An 18,558-nucleotide genomic window follows, 5' to 3' on the forward strand; every position below is an offset into this window, starting at 1 on the left:
AGTGTGAAGCACCCACAGTCAGTGATGGTCTGGGGTGCCATGTCAGCTGCTGGTGTTGGTCCACTGTGTTTTATCAAGGGCAGGTTCAATGCAGCTAGCTATCAGGAGATTTCGGAGCACTTCATGCTTCCATCTGCTGAAAAGCTTTATGGAGATGAAGATTTCATTTTTCAGCATGACCTGGCACCTGCTCACAGTGCCAAAACCACTGGTAAATGGTTTACTGACCATGGTATTACTCTGCTCAATTGGCCTGCCAACTCTCCTGACCTGAACCCCATAGAGAACCTGTGGGATATTGTGAAGAGAAAGTTGAGAGACGCAAGACCCAACACTCTGGATGAGCTTAAGGCCGCTATTGAAGCATCCTGGGCCTCCATAACACCTCAGCAGTGCCACAGGCTGATTGTCTCCATGCCACGCCGCATTGAAGCAGTCATTCATGCAAAAGGATTCCCGACCAAGTATTGAGTGCATAACTGAACATGAACATGATTATTTGAAGGTTGGCGTTTTTTGTATTAAAAACACTTGTCTTTCATTGGTGGGATGAAATATGCTATTTTTTTGGGACAGGCATTTTGGGTTTTCATGAGCTGTATGCCATAATCATCAGTATTAAAACAATTAAAGGCCTGAAATATTTCAGTTGGTGTGCAATGAATCTGAAATATATGAAAGTTTCATTTTTATCATTACATTATGGAAAATAATGACCTTTATCATAATATGCTAATTTTTTGAGAAGGACCTGTACAATCTGCCCAATTCACATTTCTTTCGATATCTGCAGGTCCGACACTATATCAAGTCAAAGATCGTGAACTTTGACACTCTTCCGCTGGAGCATGGTATATGAGACATCCTAGGGAGCCCCACTGACTGTAGGCATCTTATTACAAAAATTACACATTTATTTGGTGACAACACTGTGGCACACACTGCAAAAATAAGGGAGGCTTGGAAAAACAAGTTGGGGATGACAATCTGAACTTTTGTGGAACAGGTGCCTTTCCAAAATCTGCTCTTGTTCAATAAATAGTAGACATCAACTAATTCAATTTAAAATCACCCACTGGTTGCACTATTTGAAGGTCAGATTGCACAGGATTTACCCCTCTGTCTCCCCAATATGTGATAGGTGTAATATGTTGGAGGGCACGCTGTCTCATGCTTTTTGGTCTTGTCCTTCACGAACTGGTTTCTGGTTGAAAATATTTGACTGTTACTCCAAGGCGTATAAGACCCTTTTACAACCTGAACCAGGACTTATAATCTTTGGATGCTCTTGGAAGCCGGGGATTGTACCTGGTATAGTGTGGCAGCCACTGGAGCTAGGACAGATTGTTGCAAAGAGACTAAGGGTGCATTCACACCTGATAGTCCGGTAGACTCGGTTCAGTTGGGGACCAATATTCATGACATTTTGTTTACATTTGAGCTGGTGCGTTTGCATTCACACTGCACTGTGCAGTCGAGCCAACCTGTTGAACCAACCTATTCCCCCGCTCGCCTGTGGGGGCGCTGCACCAAGAACTACTAAAAGAAACAACACAAAAACCTCTGAAGACACGTCTTTTTCTTCTGGAAATAAAAACAAAAATGGAGTGGCATCAAGTTTTAGCAGTTTTAGGAGTTATATTTAGTCATTTTTCAAAAATGGACTCAGCATGAGCAGAAGATGAGGCAGAAGACCATGGAGAATATTGTTTTTCACACAAGGCAGCTGCCGGCTCCATATAAGGTAAGAGAAATGCGTGTTCGTTTGCCTTGCGCTGTACTCCACTTCTTGATTGTGGAGCGGGGCCCGGTCTGATTACATTCACGCTGTACTTGAACCGTACTGAAGTTCTCTTCTACCGGACCAAGACCTAGGTTTTAGCCCGGGCCAGAGTTCGCCTTTTTGTTCCGTGACAGAGTTCGATGGCGCGTTCACAACTCCCCAAACGAACTGGACTTTCTAGGAAAATGAGCTAGAGTTCAATTAAAGCGGACTAAACAGGGCTGGTGTGAATGCACCCTGGAAGTCTTCCGTTTCTCCTTCTTTCCATTTATGGGTAACTGACATGATGTCCGTAATACAAATGGAAAGACTTCACAAAGGCTCCAAAGATGCTTTTCAGCGTTACTGGAATCCCTTCCTAGAACACTTTGCAAAGGCCAGACTAAAATGAACAGATTCTAATTCCATAGACTCTCCCCTCTGCCACCTTTAGTTCGTGTCAGCATTTATATATAGGTGTATTGTGTGTACATTATAAGGTAACTGCAACACTTAATGCTTTGAGATGTGCATCTGGGCCCCATCTGTTTGTTTATGTACGTGTTAAAATCTGATAACTGAAAATAAAATATATATACTTTTTTTTTTTTTTTTTAAAGGCAGATGGCTACTTATCCTGAGTCTGGTTCTGCTGGAGGTTTCTTCTTTTTAAAAGGGAGTTTTTCCTTTCCGCTGCTATCATTGTGCTTGTTCAGGATGGGAGACTGCGACAAAGTAAAGATTTGAGTCTGCTGCTTCCTTAGATAGAGAACTTTACTAATTGGCTTTTCTATATATGTTCCTGTAAAGTGAGCTGAAACAACTTTGCTGTGATATGGCACCATATAAATAAACTGAACTGAATTACAGTGTTGCATTTTGACCTTCTTCTGTGGTCCAACTGCTTAAACTTTCTGTTCACGTTTCAGTCCAGTAAAATGATCAAACATGTACCAGTATTGCCTTCAACTTTTCCTCGTCATGTGTCTCCACAGCGAGTCATCCTCGTCCATCTCACTCTGTCCTCACTGCAACTACCTCCATGTCTCCTTTCTAATTGCAAACATATTTTATTAAATTTATATATATTATCCATGTATTAATTTACTGCTTTTAAACTGTCCAGTTTTAAGACTGGGCTTAAGACTTTCCTTTTTGATAAATCCTATAGTTAGGGTTGGCTTGGGTTTCCTGAACTATCTTAGTTATGCTGCTATAGGCTTGGACCTCTGATGATCTCATTTCTAATCTTATCCATCCTTATCACTCCTAAGGAGAACCTCAACATCTGTCCAGGTCTCTCAGCAGGAATCCAGATGTTCAACTACACCCTAAAAATGACATAAAAAACATCTAATACTCTTTTAAATCTTGAACAGATTTTTTTAAGCCCAACCCAAACCTAAACAGAAACTCTGTCACAGCTTCGTTAGCATGTGGACTGAACTTTAAAATGTTCAAATTGTAAAGATATTTCGTAAAATATGAGATACAGCTGAACAAGATATGTATAACTGCAGAGAAGAAAGCAAAGGTGATGCAGCTAAAATGTAAATGTGAAATAATAAAATCTGCATCTGTTAGTCTCCTAAATCAACAAAACAAGCAGCACTGCTGTGTCTAATCGCTGCTGTTCTCCATGAACAGCAAAAGTACGATTGATTAAAACAGGAAGTATAGCACGGTGGCTCACCCCAGCAGAAAGTCCATCTAAAAGCTGCTACTTGGGGCGACGACTGTGGCTGAGTGGTTAGAGCAGTCGTCCTCCAATGCGAGAGTTGGTGGTTCGAATCCACCAGCAGTCACATGCTGAAGTGTCCCTGGGCAAGACACTGAACCCCTCATAGCCTCTGATGTGTGTCCCATCAGTGTATGAATGTGATCTAAAGCACTGATTAGTCTCATTAGAATGATTTGTTCAATTAGCTTTGTAGAGATCTAGTAGAGTGCTGTATGAACGGGTAAATGAGGACACAGATTGTAGTGTAAAGCGCTTTGAGTGTCTTGAAATAAGATAGAAAGGCGTTATACAAGTACAGTCCATTTACCATTTATTTACCATTTACTGTAGGGAAAGTAGAGCTCTAAGTAAAAAAAAAATAAAAAAATAGAACAGCGTCAGTTCCTGTATTGCTGAAAGCTGCTGAAGAAGCTCAAACCAGCTGCAAAGGTTTCATCTCTAAACTGTTAATGTGAGCTGAATTTGAACAGCAGACATTTACTGAAAGCAGGAAAATAAAAGTTGAAAGCAGCAGAAAAACAGCTGAAATGTGTAGAAAAAGCTGAGAGGAACATACATCAGAATAAGCCAAAATTTAGCTCAAAAAGTATCTGCAAAAGCTGATAAAAGCCAATATTAGCAGGAAGAGGCTTAAAGGAGCAAAGAATGTTGAAATTATTATTGAGATAAATGATAATATTGTTTGAAATTTGACAATAATTAGTAAGGTAATTATTGTCAAATTTAATAAGAAATGTTGGTCAATTTATTTTGCAGGTTTGCATTTTTTTAACCACCAAATGGCAATATAATACAGAACCAAAGGATGGATAGTGAGGGAGCGAGCAGCGTGTCTCTTTAAGAAAAATGTGGGGGAGACCCCTTGACGTGACATGGGCTATTTCTCCTTCCTTGTTTTCGGGTCTCAAAATGGCTGACGCTCTGTGTGGTTTGAGCTCTTTACTGATTTTTCATTACAAGCTTTGTGTGAAAAATGCTATGCTAAACAAGTTCTCAGCTTCTTTTTGCAGAGAAAAACAAAGTTTTCCACCAAGGCACGGGTTTCAACCGTGAATTTTGGAGCTTCGACACGTCTGGGGTTTTTTTCCCCCGAGGTCGGCCTGTTAGCTTAGTTCATACCTTAGCTTCTCAGCTTAGCTGCTTTTAGTGAAAATAGAAGAGAAGAAACTATAAAGCTGATGAATGAAAATTAGGTAAATTTTCATTTATCATGTGATAATAAATGATTTATTGTTTATCGCGACAGGCCTAGCTGAAAAACAGAAAAAATATTAAATTAGCACAAAGAAGCTGGAAAAATAGTAAATGACTGTACTTATAGTAGCGCCTTTCTATCTGATCAAGATACTAAAAGCTCTTTACAACACAATATGTGCCCTCACTTACCTCCACACACATCCACACAGCACTCTACTAAATCTCTACAAAGATAATCTGAATCTGTAGAGACTAATCAGAGCTTTATCACATTCATACACTGATGGATGAGGTGTAACAGTACGATAAAATCACATTTCAGTTCGGTTCAGTTTCAAGGAGGGCTCGGTTCGGTTAATTTTCGGTACAAAAAAAGCCAAAATGAAGACTTACAAAACGTTTATTTTGAAAATATGCCAAGTAAACAATATGTTTGTATAAAAATGAAAGCAATCCATTTGGATAATATTTTAAATAAATGGCACTCTTTACAATATACTATACTAACAATAATAAAAAAAATTATTAATTTTTTTTTTTTTTAATAAATAACAGTCAGAACCAGAACAATAAGCAGCAACAGACTGTTTACAATCTAACTAATTAAGTTCTTGGCCAAAAAGACCAACTTGTCCACATTTTCTGCCAAAAGCACAGATCTAGTTGCAGTGAATATCTCCAGCGGTGGAGAAAACCGCTCACTAACAACAGTAGCAGGAATAGAGAGGTAGCACTTTGCTAACTGTGCAGTGTGGCTGTCTTTGGCCTCATTACTCACAACCTCTTGGACCTGCTTCCACCTGTCCCTGGAAAAGTTCAGAGTTCACTCATCACAGACTTCTTAGCTGGAGGTGATCTCTGATGGATTTCTCTGAAAAGGAAGAAGACTCTGCTGCTATCTCAGTCCCAGACTGGAAATAAAACACAAAGAGGTAAAAAAAAAAAAGAGTTAATAAGATTATAATTTTAAATTCAAAAAAGTTAATTGGATAATAATAATAAAATAACAATACCTCTTCTTGAACAGACATCATTTCTGTTATGAGGTGGTTGAATCTCTCGTTTATCATCATCATCCGGACAGGGCTTTAATCTGGTCCAGGGCTTGTTGACAATATCAGTTTTAGCTTTTCCATAAAGTGCTGCTACAACTTTTTGGCTGAAGTGTTGACATGATGGGATGTCGTAGCGGGGTTCACTAACTTGAACGTCTGTGCATCAACAGCATTCGGACGTAGATCTAGAGCTTTAAAAACTCTTACATCTTGTGTTATTGCTTTGGACCGATCTGAATTACCTGATAAATGTTGTTTAAATGCTGCTGCTATCGGTCTTTGCACCAAGCTGCTAGAAAAGACGTTCACGTTTGTATGATGTTGTTTCAAGCACGTTAACAAGTTAGACGTGTTGCTGCTGCAGAGCCAATCTCCATGAAACAACGTTGACACACAACTTTGGATTTGTTCACCTGTCTTTTAACAAGAAAACCATAATGTTCCCAAACAGGAGACCGCAACGAGATGCTAGAATACTAATGCTGCGCGTGCTGCAAGATAATAGTGCTGTGCTGAAACACGCTTAGGAACTTTAGTTCCGCGGCGCATAATCTCTCAATAAAATTTAATGAGTGAAAAAATAACCGAAACGGTACACATGTGGACCGAAACGAACATGCCGTACCGAAACGGTTCAATACACCCACGTGTACCGTTACACCCCTACTGATGGGACTGTAGATGAACATATGCATGAGATATATTCATCAATTAAACGGATTCTTTCATTTTTCTGGACTGTATATAATGTGCATTGAATTTAGAAACGTAACGTGAGACGTTAATTATCTTTGACCCATCAAAATGAATGCGGTCATTTATTAACAGAATCAAAGTTTAACACATCACACATTTACATTAATTGGCAAAATATGGAAAATAATAACATGGCTAGTTTAGCAAACTGTACAATTTTGATTATCCACACGGCGAATGTGAGAACTTTACACAGACATTTCTAAAATATCTGGAATGATTTCTACTTGATAGAAGAATTTTAAAGATGGAAAGATGAAGTTTAAAGGGAGAAAAAGATGGGTGATGGGGTTTGTTTGTGTCAGCATTCAGGACGGCACTCTCCGAACTTTTCTCAGCTTCTTCCCCAGTACACTTAGGTGTTATAAATCAACTTTTTACCTGGAGATGTCCCCACCGGTACGAAAGTCCATTCAACGCACCCTTTCAGCGTCTCCGTAGGAACAGCTGTGAATCGTCCGAAGTAGTGACGGTATTCCGTCCGACACAAATTCGCCTCACGAGTGGACTGTGGACTTCACATGAGTGGAGTCCGTCAGAGTTCCACCCAGAGGTGGAAAATGTTATAATCCCATAAGACTCGGAAGAGCTCTGTGGTCATGTCAGGATCTTCCTGTTTCCCAGCACGGGAGCTGCAACGACTCCAACTCGACTCTTCACCCGACTCTCCTCGAAAACTCTCCGCCACTCTCTCGACACTGGTTTGAAGTAGGAAGTACCGACATTTTAAAGAGCTCTATTTCCGGTTCATCTGGGAGTTTCTGATTGGTCAATATCGACCAGACAGGGGTGTGTTTTGTGACGTAAGAGGTTACTAGAAGTCAGAAAAACAGCAAGAATGTTATGGAACAGATTGAAAATGTTTTTAGACAGACGAGAGGGATATTTAGACGAGTTGGCGGAAAAACAGGTGCCAACTTCTCTATTTACGTCTGAGAGGATGTAAAAACACGACAGCTCGTTCCAACAACTGGTCTGCGTTTGACTCCAACCTTGGACCACTTACACTTGCTCATTTAAAGACAGAAAATCAGAAAATGCATAATTACTCTGTAACAGACCTTAACATGAATTCTAACTTTGCATGAGGATTAAGATCATTATTACTGTTTCACAGTTAATAAAAATTGATTAGTTCACTACAACATCTAACATGGTTTGAACTAAAACACTTTGATTATCAAACATTTGTAAAATAGTAATGATAATAAAAAAGAGTGTTCTTTCACTTGAATTTTCAAGAAAGAAAGTCTCAGGATGGGTCAACCTGTATTTCTGGATGCAAATCAATGAAATAACAAGTTTTGTCCCATATGATCCTTAAGGTCAAATCCTGACCTTAGGCTTAGTTCACTACAGGACACACATCAGAAGTAATGAGGGGTTCAGTGTCTTGCCCAGGGACACTTCAACATGTGACAGCTGGTGGAATTGAACCCTCAACTCTTGCATTGGAGGATGACTGCACTAACCACTCAGCCACAGCTGCCCCATCCCGCCAAGAAAATAGTGCATTTTTTTTTATTATTATTTGGTAGCACCTTTCAAGACACCCAAGGACACTTCACAACATTAAAAACACAAAATAAAACAATGCAAAATAGCTTTAAAAACACTAAACCAAGAAGAAAATAACAAGAAATTGAAGTGAGAAGGCTAACTTGAACAGATGAGTTTTGAGTTGAAGGTCAGAAGGGAGTCAATATTACGGATGTCTGGGGGGAAGAGCATTCCAGAGTTGGGGAGCAGAGTGAGAAAAGGCTCTGTGTCCCATGGTGCTGAGGCGGACGAGAGGCACGTTGAGGTGGATGGAAGAGGAAGAACGAAAGGAGTGTGAATGGGTGATAATGTGCTGGAGATCGGACATATAGGGAGGGGCGAGGTTATGGATGACCTTGAATGTGTACAACAGGATTTTAAATTGAATTCTGAAGGTGACTGGAAGAAAGTGAAGTTGCTGTAAAACTGGGGTGATGTAGTGAAATAAGGGGGTTTTGGTAACAATTCGGGCAGCTGAATTTTGAACCAATTGAAGCTTATAGAGTCATTTGTGAGGCAGACCAAAGAGGAGAGAGTTGCAGTAATCAATTCAAGAAATGACCAAACCATGAACCAGGATGGAAGCAAAGTGCGGGGAGAGGGATGGACGGAGACGGTTGATGTTTCGAAGGTGGAAGTATGCAGACCGGGTAATATTATTGATGTGAGAGTGAAAAGAGAGAGTGCTGTCAAGAATGACACCCAGACTCTTGACGTGAGGGGAAAGAGAAACCAAGGAGTTGTCAATGGAGAGGGAAAAACTATTGACTTTAGATATGGTGGATTTAGTGCCGATGAGTAGAAACTCTGTTTTATCACCGTTTAATTAAAGGAAGTTAGACATAAACCAGGATTTAATTTCAGCTAAGCAGGAAGTGAGAAAGGAAGGTGGAAGTGAAGAATTAGGTGCAGTGGATAAGAAGAGCTGGGTATTGTCGGCAAAACAATGTAAGTAAATGTTAAATTTATGGAAGATATTGCCAAGATGATAGTCAGATCTATATGCCACTAAAAAAGAAAGATGCCCCATCAATTAGGCCACTTCTGTTGTGTCTTGAAGACATCAAAGCCTGGATGTCTTTGAACTTCTTAAATTTCAATGAAAATAAAACAGAAGTGATGGTGTTTGGTCCTAGTAGCTCTTGTGAACCTTGCCCTGTGGATCTGGGCCCTCTGGAACCACATGTAAAGAAAATTGTTTCTAACTTGAGTTTTAAAATGGACAGTGATTTTAAATTAGATTCCCAGATTGGAGCGGTGGTCAAGACCAGTTTTTAATCACCTCAGACAGCTGGCTAAGGTAAAGTCCATCCTCACAAAACAGCAGCTGGAAACAGTAATCCATGCCTTTGTCACCTCTCGGCTGGATTACTGTAACGCTCTTTACCTTGGAGTCAGCCGGTCCTCCCTCAGACGCCTCCAGTTGGTCCAGAACGCTGCTGCTCGGCTTCTAACTGGAGTTCAAAAGAGGGAGCACATCACCCCCACTCTGGCTTCACTCCACTGGCTGCCTGTTCATTTTAGAGTTCATTATAAGATTATTTTATTTGTTTTTAAAAGTTTAAATGGTCTTGCTCCATCCTACCTCTCTGAGTTGCTTCACCCATACGCTCCTGCTCGGTGCCTCAGATCAGCTGATCAGCTGCTCCTGGAGGTGCCGAGGTCTAAACGGAGGCTCAGAGGGGACAGAGCTTTTTCTGTTGCTGCTCCAAGACTGTGGAACGATCTTCCTCTTCCCATCAGACAAGCCCCTTTCACTGTCCAGTTTTAAAACTTTTTTAAAAACACATTTTTACTCCCTGGCTTTTAGCACAGACTGAATTTTGCTCTGCACGGTTTTTATTATTTTTTTATTGATCTTAATGTTTTAACGACTGTTTTATGTGTTTAAATGTTCTTGATTTTATATGTACAGCACTTTGTGGCAGCTGTGATTGTTTTAAAGGGCTTTATAAATAAAGTATTACTATTATTATTATTATTATTAAGAGGGAGAAGATAGATGATGAAAAGAAGGGCCCCCAGGACAGAGCCTTGGGGCACACCTGAAGTCACGGGGGAGGAGTGGGATCTGAATGATTTAAATTGGATGAACTGGGTGTGGCCAGAGAGATACGACTGAAACCAAGCGAGGGTTGTATTGGTGATGCCAGTGAATGAAAATCTGCGGAGGAGGATGTTGTGAGAGATAGTGTCCAAAGCTGCATTGAGATCGAGGAGGACGAGAAGAGAAAGTAAACCAGAATCTGCTGCCATGAGAAGAGTGTTAGTGATTCTAAGGAGAGCAGATTCTGTGCTGTGACCGGGGCGGAAACCAGACTGGAACTGTTCGTACAGACTGTTTTTGGTTAAATGGAGGTGGAGTTGAGAAGCGACTGTTTTTTCTAGAATTTTGGAGATGAATGGAAGGTTAGAATTAGGGCGAAGATTATTGAAAATATTTGAATCCAATACAGGCTTCTTAAGGATCGGAGTGACAACTGCAGTTTTGAAAATACTTGGGACAGTTCCTGAAGAAAGAGTGAATACTGGCAGAAATGATAGCCAGAAATAAAAAAAGCAAGATTTTACAAGCACTGTTGGAAGAGGATCCAGAGAACAAGTGGAGGGCTTGGATTTCAGAATGAGTTTGGCTATTTCAGAGGCAGGAAGAAGCTGAAAGATAGAAAAAGGCTGACTGAGGGGAGATGGTTCAGAGGAGGGAGAAAGAGGAGAGACAGGACAAAGTTGCTGATGAATTTTTCTAATTTCTCAATTAAAAAAGAACATGAGAGTATTACAGGTGTCATCTGAATAGAAGTGAGAGGGAAGAGAGTCAGGGGATGAAAAGTATTGTTTAACAATGAAAACAGGATCTTGGCATTACCTTTATTGGAGGAAATGAGGCCAGAGTAGAAAGCATATTTAGTTTGCAAGATTAAGATCTTGTAATGTGATGTCTGAGAGATGTACATGTCCTTATGAATGGTAAGACCAGATTTTTTATAGTCGTTCTAGTTGACGACATTTGGCTTTGATGGACCGGAGTTGAAGAGTAAACCAGGGGGCAGAATGAGCAAAGGTAATAGATCGTATTTTAACAGGAGCAAGGAAGTTGAGAATATGGGTTAAGTGATTATTATATTGAGCAGTAAGTTGATCAGGAGTCAGAAGATGGAGGTGGAGGTAATACTAGATGAAAGATAATCCAAATTGATGTCTTTAATGTTCCTGAATGAGATGACCCTGGCTGTCTTGGTTGATGAAACACACAGAGGAATATGGAATGATAGGGAAAAATGATCAGAAAAGGAGAGTTCATTGGCTTTAGAGTCAACAGGGGTAAGTCCAGAACAACAAATCAAGTCCAATGTATGGCCTCTGATATGGGCGGTAAAATCAACAAGTTGATTGAATCCAGAACTCTCCAGGCACGATAAAAAAAAATAATTGGTGAGTGGGAGGTTAAGATAGTCAATATGAATGTTAAAATCTTCCAATAAAATAATATTAGGTGACATAGCAGACAGTTGAGAAAGAAAGGCAGAAAAATCATTTAAAAAAACTTTGTGAGGTCTTGGGGGGGCGATAAACTGTGGCGATGATGGTGGGAGTGGGTCCAGACAGTTTACACACCATGCTCTCAAATGAGCCAACAGCAGGCACACACACACACACACACAGGTAAAACTTTCCAGTTCTCGTGATGGATTATCGCGAGACCACCCGTGACCGGAGCTGAGGGGTTGAGAGATGTAAACAAAGCCAGTCGGAGTGGCATCGTTGAGTTGTGAAAAATCCAGAGGTTGTTGCCAAGTTTCGGTCAAACAGAGAAAGCCAAGCTTATGGTCAGTGAGGAGATCCTGGATGAGATGACCTTTGTTTGTGAAAGAACGGATGTTGAGGAAACCAAAGTTGACCGAGGTGGAGTTAACAGATGGGTTAGCTGACCTGGCTAGGCTGGCTAACATGTTGAGATCTATAGACCGGGTGGCTTTACTGGCAGGTGGACGGTTGATGGTCCAGAAGGAGTGGATGGGTTTTGACCTGTCAAGCTGGAAGTTCCGACTAGAACCACGATGGATGTATCTCCGGCAGGGCAGGAAAACGACGTCCGGATGGAGACGGAGCACCACCGGCAGAGAATTGGGCAGGTGCCAACGCAGCCGAAGAAGCTCATCGGCTGAATATTGTAAAAGACCCGACACAGGTTCAATGAAGAGTGACAGGTAGGTCCATGCAAGCAAAAACCAAATGTAAAAATGACCGATCCACATTGTGAGGCGGAGGGGTCAAATGAGGTTATAAAGCCGGTTTATATGTCTATAATTGTTTACAGACGTGCAGTGGCAGCAAGGCGCGGCAGCAAGGCGCGGCAGCAAGGCGCGGCAGCAAGGCGCGGCAGCAAGGCGCGGCAGCAAGGCGCGGCAGCAAGGCGCGGCAGCAAGGTGCGGCAGCAAGGCGCGGTAGCGTCCACTCAACCGGAAGAAAAGGTTGTAAACAGCACAAAGCATTTGAAGGATGTGAAGGAAGATTTATTCATTTTCAATAGGAAAAACGTGGCTGACAAAGCTAAATATTTCAAAAAGTAAAAACTGCACAAATACCAACAGTTAGAGCAGGAATGTCCTGAATGACCTGAACGTTTTGATTCATGAATTGTTGAAATAGAACAAAAAATGGAACAAGTTACGTGTTGAAAAACATAAGGAGGAAAAATGAATCTTATTACAAGTGCCTTTGGTCGAAACAATATTGAAATACTGAAAATGAACAAAAGCAACTGTAATCGGGGTGCACATAACTTTTTTTAGTGTGCTCCTCATGTGAGTACCAGATGTTGTTTGGTACTCACATAGGCAGCTTTGTCTTAACAAGTGCCACCTTCCTTGCTGTCCTCCTCAGTGTCACTCCCACTATCCTCTGCTTCAGCTTCCTGCATGGCAGATGATGCAGATGTACCTCCTTGTCCTTGGTATTTTTTTCCTCTTTCCTTATTTTGTAAAAACCCCTATTTTGTGAAATGTTGTAATGACACCCTTCACAAGTTTGAATTTTTATCTTGTTGCATTGTTCTGTTTTGTGTTGTTCATAAAGTTCAAGAAAAAAAAACTGATGGGATGTAGGGAAGGAACGTCCACTTCAGAACAAATTGAGGTCGTTTATTGGTCAGTTGCCGACATGCCTACTGGACTGACTAACAGTTGCGTTGTGGATCCGACGTGTGCAAAAATACCAAAACAAAACCCACTACCGTCGCCAGCCCTGGGTGGAGGCGAGGAGGTCCAGGTGCAGCGGTGGCGATGTTCTGAGTTTTAATGTTGTTAATAAAAAGTTCTTAAAATAATAAAAAAAACATGGATCACACATACTGTCCTGCAGCCCACACATCATACCGGCCCACTGGGAAACATGCGGATCCTCCCCTTAACTTGACGGTACGCAAAGGTGTGTGGTAACACAGGTGATGCTACGCATTGCTCATTTTTGTTGCGCATGTGTACCTGCGTACCAGTTATGTGCACCCCCGACTATATATTTTTTTAAAATCATTAACTATTATTAAATTAATCATTATAAATAATAATTATATATTTTTTTAAATAAAAGTACACAATAGTTTTTTTAATGTAATAACTATTTGCCAAAATATTTAAAACAATTTGTCTACTTTTTTTTTTTTACTATTTTGTGATTTCATTAATCTTTTACCTACAAGTATATATTTATGTATTCATTTGTTTAGTTATTCTTGTTAGTGACTCCATGTTCTGTATTTTACATCAAGTTGTGACTCAGAATCTCCACCAACAAACTGAACAGATAAAAGAACAGAAACACAACCAACACATGCACTTTAGACTGAAGTTAATAACTTTTATTATAAATAGCTGATCTTAAATGCCTTCCGGTAGTTTTAATCATTCCCATTAGGCCAGGTAACATGAAGAACACAAACAGCCCAGAAACAGAAATAAAAGGTTAAAAATATTTCTTTTTAAGATATTTGGCAGAATATTCCTATAAAGAACACACGGCAGTGTTTAGTGAGTGAAGTAAAGCTGACAGGAAGCTGCTGGGAACAGAGTTTGGTCCAAAGCACGAGTCTAAAGTTTACGCTTGAAGCCCTGGCCTGTTGTACTCACCGTCCAGCTGGAGTCCCTGAGAAAAGGCTGCGTGCGATGACTCATAGTTTCTCAGGTGGTACTCTGCTATTCTGCATTTAGTCAAGATAAACACGACACACATCGTTAGAGCACGCTGTGAAAAGTCCAAGAGACAGCTTGAAAAATCTTTTTAAAACCTTGTTAACTCATTCTTTTTACATTATAAACGGAAGTTTAACGGTGGCTCAGTTGGCAGAGCTGCTGCCTCTCAGCAAGAAGGTTGACGAATAAAATCCCGGCCGGGGGACTTTAAGTGTGGAGTTTTCATGTTCTCTTCGTGCATGCGTGTTCTCTGGGTACTCGTTTCCTCCCACAGACCAAAAACATGCATGTTAGACTGATTGGTAACTAAATTGTCTCTAGGCGTGAGTGAGAGAGTGAATGATTGTTTGTCTCGTTTGTCTCCATGTGTCCCTGTGATGGACTGGAGACCATCAAACAAACTAAGTGTTGAATGGAAGCAAAATGACATTTAAACCTTAGACTTCTGCCAAAGTGAACCAAAAAGCTACTGTGAGTATAAAAGAATAAAGTTCGAGGAGGACAATGACTGACATATTAATTACTGTAATTTCTGGACTATAAGCCGCTACTTTTTTCACAGGCTTTGAACACAACGGCTAATTTATGTTGGGGGTTTTTTGACACAGGCTAACGAGCTTCATGCCACGAAAACATTTAGCCTCGTCACTCCCGAGTGCTCACGTAGCTGCCCAATACACGTCTCTCATGGGAGGTGGGTTCTCATGACTCAATGACACTACATGCATAAATAAAGATTAAAATAAAATCTGACCAATGAAATTACTGAACAGGTCACAGAGGACCAATAAAACCAAAATGAAACTTTGCTTCATTGGTCCTCGTTCTCTCCTCCCTGTTGTGCCACCAGGGAGGGGGGCACAGTATGCAGGAGGAAGATAAAGATAGCAATCAATGACTTCCTGGTAGGCTACTGTATTTTTTTTTTTACCAGCCGTGCTTCTGGCACTGTTCAGAAAAAAGCATTTACTGCACATATTTGTGTGTGTTACCAGTACATATTGTAGCATTCTGCTGTGGTTGACTGCCGGTCACATGGCCGCAGGAAGGGATTATGGGTAAATTTATGTTCATTGTTTTTATGTTCATTGTTAATCATCTCATTTAGCTGTTTAGCATTGTTCTTTTAGTGATTAGTTAGTTCTTGTTAGCCTAGTTTATGTGTTCATTATGTGTTAGGAGTAGGGATGCACCGATCCACATTTTTTATTTCTGATCCGATACCTAAATCTAACTATCGGCCGATACCGATCCAGTTCCAATATCATCATCATTACTGATTTTATATGAGGCTGTAATAATCTCCTCTCAAGTACAATTTGTACAAATATATGCATGCATGTCCAAAAAGGCAACTTGAGGTAAGTTTTAAAGTTAGCCTAAAAAAAGTTAAATCTGGTCCTCTGTCCAGAGGACCAGATTTAACTTTTTTAGATTTTTCTACCTGGATTATTGAGCATGCATCAGGATGTTTTAAAGTTAGAATTAAATTCTGCTAACACAAAACATGTTTCTTTATATTCCTAGCTTTAAAGTGGATATTAAAGTGATTAATTTAAGTGATTGGTTAAAGTTATTTTACATTTTTTTATATAAGGGGTAGATATAAGATTGTTCTTCTTTCTGCACTCTTTTCATTCAATGTTTTATTTTTGATGAATTTGTTTTGTTTCTATAAAATGAATGAATAAATTAATTTAAAAAAAGTTAAATGGCTTTAAACATCTGCTAAGTTCATGGCATAAACCAACAGACATGTTCCTGATTTTAGTTATTTACATCACTTTATAATGTAGCTGTTTTTGTTTCTTGTTATATAAATATATATATATATATATATATATATATATATATATATATATATATATAATTTTCTTGTAATTTTCAAATCATGTTTTTTTATGATTGTCTACTGTTGTACTGATAAATATCTCCTGGAGGGTAAACTATATCTTGGCTGCAAGTATCAAGCTGAGAAATCCTTCGTTTTCTACAACTGATAGTGGTTGATCAATAATTATGATGAAGTTTAGCAACTTCTCGGTAAACATTTGAGCTCCGTGGCTTCAGCGATGCGATTTTCTTGTTCAATCCGAAGCAAGCAGTCTGATCTCAGTCAGCCGCGCTCAGTCTGTCCCTCCTCCGACACAGTCAGACTGAGCGTGGCTGACCGAAATCAGACTGGCTTCTCCGGACTGAACGAAAATAACAGACCGCTGAAGCCCCGGAGCTCGAATGTCCAACGTAAAACTAACTTTACCACGGTTTAATGTGGCGCTATGGCTCTGCAGACTTTGCACGTTGCTCTCTTGTTTTGTGGTGTTTAGTGTAAAATACTTCCACACAGCGGACATGTTTAGATGAAAAGTTGGGTAGCTGTTAGCCACAGTGCTGCTAACTCGGTCCTCACGTTGTAGCTGTCTGCAAACTATGAAATGGATTTCCCGAATGTGAGGCGGGTCTTATTACTCTGGGCTCACGAGACGCGCCTCCGTTCAGGAAATCCATTCCATAGTTTGAAGCCAACGTGCAGCGCAACCACAGACATGCATCATGGATCGGAAAATCCGATACGTAAATTATGCTGGTATCAGAGCCCAACACCGATACTGAATCGGATCGGCCCCATCCCTAGTTAGTAGAGTAACCATGAGTGAGGTGGTTGTCATGAAGACCTGGGGGTTCACTCTGTCTGTGTGTTGAACAGGAAGATAGTCTGTAAAACACCATCTGGTGGTTGATTCTTGATCTACAGCAAGGCTATTCAACTGGCAGCCCGCGGGCCACTTCCAGCCTGCGAGGGACTTCAGTCCTGCCCACCAATGTCAAAATAAATAAATAAATACAACTTTTTTTTTTTTTTGTGGGGGGGGGGTATGTTTATTGCATTTATGATTCAATGAAATAGAACAAACAAATTTAAAAGGTATAAGATCATTGTAATACTTGGTTTATTTACATTATGACTTTAATCACTGGATGTCCGGCCCCTGAACTGCTGGCTTTCAGAAACTGTGGCCCACTGAGCAGTTTAGTTGAATAACGCTGATCTATAACAAGAGCTGCACATCTCTCAGTACAGGTCCTTCTCAAAAAATTTGCATATTGTGATAAAGGTCATTATTTTCCATAATGTAATGATAAAAATTAAACTTTCATATATTTCAGATTCATTGCACACCAACTGAAATATTTCATGTCTTTAATTGTTTTAATACTAACGATTATGGCATACAGCTCATGAAAACCCAAAATGCCTGTCCCAAAAAATTAGCATATTGTGATAAAGATCATTTAAAGTTTAAAGATTGTTTCTCACTGGTCAGGATTTCACTGTTAGCAGAGAAGACTGAGCTCAGTCAGCGGCTCTGTAGGAGTTTGTTTAATGACTGACAGGAACATTAACCAATCAGAATGCCGATGTAGAGTAGGCGGGACCAAAACATATGGCTCAGGACTTCTCTGCAGGTGTTTTATTGATCACATGAAGATTTGTGATGAATTCAATCAAACCCTGTAAATTCAAAAATCCACACTTAAATTGTAGTTTATTAAAAAAAAAGGTTAAATATCTTATTTGTGTTTACACAATAATTTCTGTGGGTTACTGTTAAAATTCAGTGTGAATTATTGAAATTACATGTTGTACATGTTTTTTTTTCTCACTAGCTCTCTAACGAGGTGCACGCGTTTCTCCCCGCTCCCTGCTCTCCTCCTGCTTTTTGCTCTCTGTCTGTGAATCGGAGCAGCTCCTATTTTTTTTTTACACATCTTCCGAAATGAAAACTACTGTTTTGGATCTGACCAACTGGACTTTCAACGTATATTACAAATTCTTTCAACAAAGCGACAGGGTCCTGGAGAACCCTCATTTGCTCGGATGAGACTTGCTGCTGGATATATCTCTGGGGGTGATGTGTCTACCACTGTTATCGAACGAGGACGCTGAAATTGCATATAATTTAATTTATGATAACAGGTTTCCTGTGTTTGGAATAGTCTGGATCCTGGTTTATCAACATACAAAGAAGACGATAGCAGCTAATTTGTCCCTCGTCAGGCTGTTGCCTATGTGAAGGTTGGTCCGTGCTTTGAGGACACAAAATCAGCTGATTTACGAGCAAAACTGTAAATTAGAAGTGATTTGAATCACAGGCCACCTGCAGCTTTGGGACTCGTCAGCATGAAAACACCATCTTGAAAAGGCTTGTAAGCACGGACGAGCAGAATGAACCCTAATCTGGATATTTCGGACCTTGGAAGCATCAGTACAGACTCAAGGCTGACGGAAAATAGTCTGCCTGAATAAATCAACAATTG

The 18,558-nt window shown here is 40.2% G+C and overlaps 1 protein-coding gene across 1 annotated transcript in view; it reads right to left on the reverse strand.

The window, feature by feature from the left end:
• Window positions 1–18,558, reverse strand: part of sugt1 (SGT1 homolog, MIS12 kinetochore complex assembly cochaperone) — a 176,677-nt gene that overhangs the window by 85,792 nt on the left and 72,327 nt on the right. Inside the window, exon 5 of the mRNA XM_037682068.1 lies at window positions 14,176–14,246. Coding sequence (XP_037537996.1) covers window positions 14,176–14,246 — 71 coding nt within the window. The remainder of the gene's footprint in view (window positions 1–14,175; window positions 14,247–18,558) is intronic.

This window comes from Nematolebias whitei, chromosome 9, assembly GCF_014905685.2.
Source record: "Nematolebias whitei isolate Nwh7 chromosome 9, NemWhi1, whole genome shotgun sequence".
Classification (NCBI taxonomy): Eukaryota; Metazoa; Chordata; class Actinopteri; order Cyprinodontiformes; family Rivulidae; genus Nematolebias; species Nematolebias whitei.